General features: G+C 43.0%; 1 protein-coding gene across 1 annotated transcript in view; it reads left to right on the forward strand.

The window, feature by feature from the left end:
- LOC121696834 (ELKS/Rab6-interacting/CAST family member 1-like) overlaps positions 1-5000 on the forward strand; it is a gene marked incomplete at its 5' end in the record, with an annotated part of 112505 nt that overhangs the window by 49998 nt on the left and 57507 nt on the right. The window contains one exon of the mRNA XM_042077879.1: positions 473-484. Coding sequence (XP_041933813.1) covers positions 473-484 — 12 coding nt within the window. The remainder of the gene's footprint in view (positions 1-472; positions 485-5000) is intronic.

A 5000-nucleotide genomic window follows, 5' to 3' on the forward strand; every position in this document is an offset into this window, starting at 1 on the left:
ATGGTGTGTGTGTGTGTGTGTGTGTGTGAGAGACATGCTCTTCTCCTCCTTCCTGTTCTTGTACTAACAGTGTGCTCTCCTGTTTTCTCTGTCCTCTTCCCTCATTCCTCTCTCTCTCTCTCTCTCTCTCTCTCTCTCTCTCTCTCTCTCTCTCTCTCTCTCCCTCCCTCCTCCTCTATTCCTCTCTCCCCCCCTCCCTCTTTCTCTCTCTCTCTCTCTCCCTCCCTCCCTCTTTCTCTCTCTTTTCTCTCCCTCCTTCTCTTCCCTCTCTTTCTCTCTCCCTCTCTCTACTCTCTCTCTCTTCCCTCTCTCTCTCTCCCTCCCTCCTTCTCTTCCCTCTCTCTCATTCCTCCTCTCCTCTCTTCCTATCTGATTTTCTTCTCTGCTTTTCCTGCTCTCTCTCTCTCTCCCTCCTTCTCTTCCCTCTCTCCCTCCTCCCTCTCTGGATATATATTCTCTCTCTCCGCCTCAGTCTGGCTACAAGGTTAGTAGAATCTTTCTGTCTTTCACTAAAAGTCAGTGTCTTTCTTTCTTCTGCACTCCTTTCTTTTCTCCTCTTTTGCATCCCTTGCCTGCTGAACACACATGCAAGAATCGACACACCCAAACACACACACACACACACACACACACACACACACACACACACACCCAAACACACACGCTTTGACACACACTTAAGGGTACTACATACTCGCCACTCCCGACCGGTAGCGCGACAGTGTGACGTCAAAATTGCATCCTCTGTCGCACAAGAAATTTCAGCCTAGCGCAGGCAGGTCGTGCACAGGAGTTTTTTTTTCAGATGCGCATGACAAGCAGGATGAGCTTGAAGCCAAGATCAGGGAGCATGCGTGCCTCTATACAGACATCAACCACATTCAGGCATTTTTGCCTAGCCCACATCTTAAATAAACATGGTGTTTGAATAGTCAGTTTGAGAAGAAAGGGAAATTAACCTGGCTAGGTTACCAGCAAGAGTTCGTGATTTTTAAATAGTCTGCTGGATAAGTTAATGAAGCTACCAGAGAGAGATGTAACACAGGGAATTAAGATGAAACAACTACCCAGGGACATGCCAATAATCCAGCAAAAGGTTACAAAGATATTTATTTTTAACCAAAGGATATCTGCTAAGACCTGAAAAAAATCTCTTTCCACCTTAGGAAATTACACAAACACATCTCTCAGCACCAGCCAGCTAGCAAAAATTTGCCTCGGGATGAATAAATATCTATCTACAGTGGGTCCCGGTTAAGTTTGGACGGGTTCCTTCATGAATCACGCACCCCATTTTCTTAGCAGAAATGGCACAAACTGCAGTTGACACAAACAACCACAAGGTGTCACTTGGGAGTTCTGCCACTACTATTTTTGATGCGACTTGACTTACTGCTTCCATGACGCAGCTGGGGCACGGGAACTTAAATTGATCGTAGTTTAAGCTTACACTTGACAAAACATTCTAGTATGAAAATGTAGATGCAATTGTTGTAAAATGGTGCAGCTCCTTTAAGAGAGCACCGTGCACAGGGATGGAGAGAGAGAGAAAGCGAGAGGGGATATGTGTGTTAGAACTGAGATGCGTGTGGAAAAAGTAAGTGCTGTTGAGACTGGAGCGAGTCATATTCAAAATAATGCAAAAAATAAATCCGCAGATAAAACCAATTATCCTCATTCATTGCAACCTCAGCATGCCTGCTTGCCGACGTTCAAACGAAAAAGATATCAAAGCACCTTTTGCGTTTGAATGTAGCACGAAAAAATGTTTAAACAGCTGGACAAATAATTTAGCTAATTGATTAGCCTGTACACCAGCAATTGTTGAACATTTACCTGTACAAGTACATTGACAGTAGCCCAGCCTAACAGCATGTTGTAGAAATTTCACTTAAATTGCAACCGCAACATGCCTGCTTGCCGACGTTCAAACGACAACGAAAAAGATATCAAAGCAACAACAGGGTTGAGTCTGAATTACACTGAGTTTTAGACACTGAGTTTTTGAAGTTAAGAAATATTTTCGTATAAAAAAAAATGGTCATTCTTCAATCTCCTTCACTGACGCCTATGGAAAAGGCTTAACGTCCCAAAACAACGATCAATGATCATCAAATTTCTCTCTCATATTGCTCCTCATAACCATCTATAAAAAAGTGTTTTTTCTTTTCTTTTTGAGCACGTCCGAATCCCAGGACATAACGCACTGGACCTTATAATAGGCTCAAGATATAATTCAAAGGGGGCAGATATGGGCCTGTTGCCCTTAAAACTTAAAAAATTTAACAAAGCTTCCCGAACTTTGAAATTGCGATCAGTGACTGGCATCGGGTGAACGAAGCTTTTCGAAGTTGAACAGGTTATTAAAAACTATTTGCGCACCTTCTATGAATTGAAAAAGACGTTATAGGCTACCTGCAAACTGGCCTATGATTTCATTGCTGAGTTTGTGGCAAAGCAAGAAAATGTTTTTTTTCCTGAGTCAGGATATGGCGAGTCAGTGTCATTTATTTGTCCAATGTTAGCCTACAGACCAGTACATCTTATCAATAGTCAGCACAATGATGCATGCCCAATTAATTCCCCCTGTTAAAGTGTTCGCCTTTGTTACACTATTTGGTTTCGTGATGTAGCCTATGATAAACACCATATGGCCAAATGTGTCTCAGCTAATGTTATAGGCTATACAATTGAATTTCCCCTCTTTAAGACAAGCTGGTGTAGCTTATTAGACTAGGCTACTATTAAAATACACCGACGGTAGCCTTGGCTATGTGTAAAGTAAGCTATCGCATTTCAGTGTCAATAGATTTCATGCACGTAAGTGAAAAGGGCCTTGCATCTGGTTCGCGCAGGGCCTCGCACCCCCTTGCGACGGCCCTGCAGCTCCTCCTAAGACAGCGAGGAAAAAGTTAAAATACGCGATAAACCCGGGAAAAGTTGACAGGTTTGTTTCGGTCCCGGTGATTATTTGTGAAATTGTGCAAACGACAGCCTTTTCAAGGCATCTCAAGGAAGGTGTCGTAGCATGCAAGCTCCCAGATTGACCCAGTAGCCTAAGGCATCAATAAATTGTTGGGACTGGGGAGGGTCATGCGTTTTATCACTTTGGAGGGTCATAGAAAAATTTCTTGCTGGCAAGGGAGGGTCATGTCTTTTTTGACTAACGCTCCCAAAACTCCTCCGGTAGCCCCTTAAATTAATAACGAACAGTCCCTAATTGATTAATAGCCTGTAGGCCTACACCAGCAATTGTTGAACATTGACCTGTACAGGACATTGACAGTAGCCCAGCCTAACAAGCAAATGTTGCAAAAGACATCAAAAGACGCAATTAATCAGAAATAAATAATGTAATCTGCATCGCTTTATTTAACCAACTGCAAGCAACAAGAGGATTGAGTTCGCTGTGAGGCCAAACCCAAGAGCCTATCTGTTAAGGCAGTCACTAGGCTATATGGTAACGAGCTGTGTGTGCGCCTGGAAAGACTATAGAAGATGCTTTCTGAATGGCATAGCGAAGACGGCTCTGGTCATCCCATACCCTCCCCCCACTTCCTGTAGCCATTATGAAGGCCTGCGGGGAGTAGCCTAAAACGACTCGTTGCCGTTTTGGGACATTAAGCTTTTTCACGTTAAGCCCCCCTCCCCCATCCCCTTCTTTCACAAGCAGTGGGGGAGCGCGGGGCACAAAGTAACACTTTTTGGCTTTGGCTAAATATTTCTAAAATCATTTGAGTTTCACTAGTCACATGTTTTAACAAGCAACACTTGTTATTGAACTAGATAACAGACGTGTGCTGAAATTTGACTTTATTTTCCATACGGAGAATTAACATATGCAGAGTCTAACCAAGGTCAATCTTGGCAAAAAAAACCCTCAAACCTGAAAAAACATGAGGCAAATGTGCAAAACATCACAAAACTAACTAAACTAACACGCGCATGTTTTTGTATTGCAATCATTGCAGCCTACAGTTGTAACAACGCGTTACAACTAACCCCACTGGGTCACGTTTCTTTTAAGATAAGATAGCTCCTATGTGTTGACTACATGTTTCAAAAAGGTGTTCATTTTTAGCCTACAAGACGATTATTAGTCAGTGAGCTGCACCCACAACTCAGTAATCGAAAGACAAGTAGCCTACCACCTATTTACTTTGATGCCTTCAAAAGACGTTGTGCTGTAGATGTACGTGAAAACACGTCCATACGGACTGAACATTTGTGAAACACCGTCTCATAGTAATGTGGTTAACTGACCAATAGCATGTCCCGATCAACCATCTGCAACTAGTAAAAAAGTCCATGTTACATTTAACCTCGCGTTACTTTGTGCCCTGCGCTCCCCTGCAGCTTTCTGAAGCGGTGTTTCTGAAGCTGTAGGCCTAACACATACCACCTTGACGTGAATAAGCTTAACGTAGCTTATGTCCCAAAACGGCAACAAGTCGTTTTACTCCGTATGCGCTCATTATAAAGAACGTTTAACGTGACACAAAAACAGCTATCAATTAATCACCAAACGTCTTATAAACAAGTCTTGCCAGGAGCAACACCTTGCAATTTATACGTCTCTGCTCCTGCCTTAATTCGAACTCAGAACTGCCTGAAAGTTGCGGACCTGTTCTGGAAATACGCGCATTAACCCACTCGACCGTCAGACAACGCTATCTGCTTCGAGTAGGCCTATTGGGTAGGACTGTAGCCTACACTGGTTGCTGTGGCACAGTCTTGAGTGACCGAATTCGTTTTCCTTTGTCATATGAATGCTGTCATTTTGTTAACATTACTGTTAAGGAGATGCTGTAGGCAAAGGCTATATTTCAACCTCGTTAGTGTAGTATAAAAAACAGAACTATTCACGAGGTTTCTGGGCAGCATATTTATGTTCTGTTAGCAAGCGAACTTCTCATGACTGCCGACAAAGTAGCCTACTGCCAGCTGACGAAGCTCTCATTTTAAAACATTGAGAGACAGGCACTGTACAATCACGAAAT

This window comes from Alosa sapidissima, chromosome 22 (assembly GCF_018492685.1).
Source record: "Alosa sapidissima isolate fAloSap1 chromosome 22, fAloSap1.pri, whole genome shotgun sequence".
NCBI classification, from domain to species: Eukaryota; Metazoa; Chordata; class Actinopteri; order Clupeiformes; family Clupeidae; genus Alosa; species Alosa sapidissima.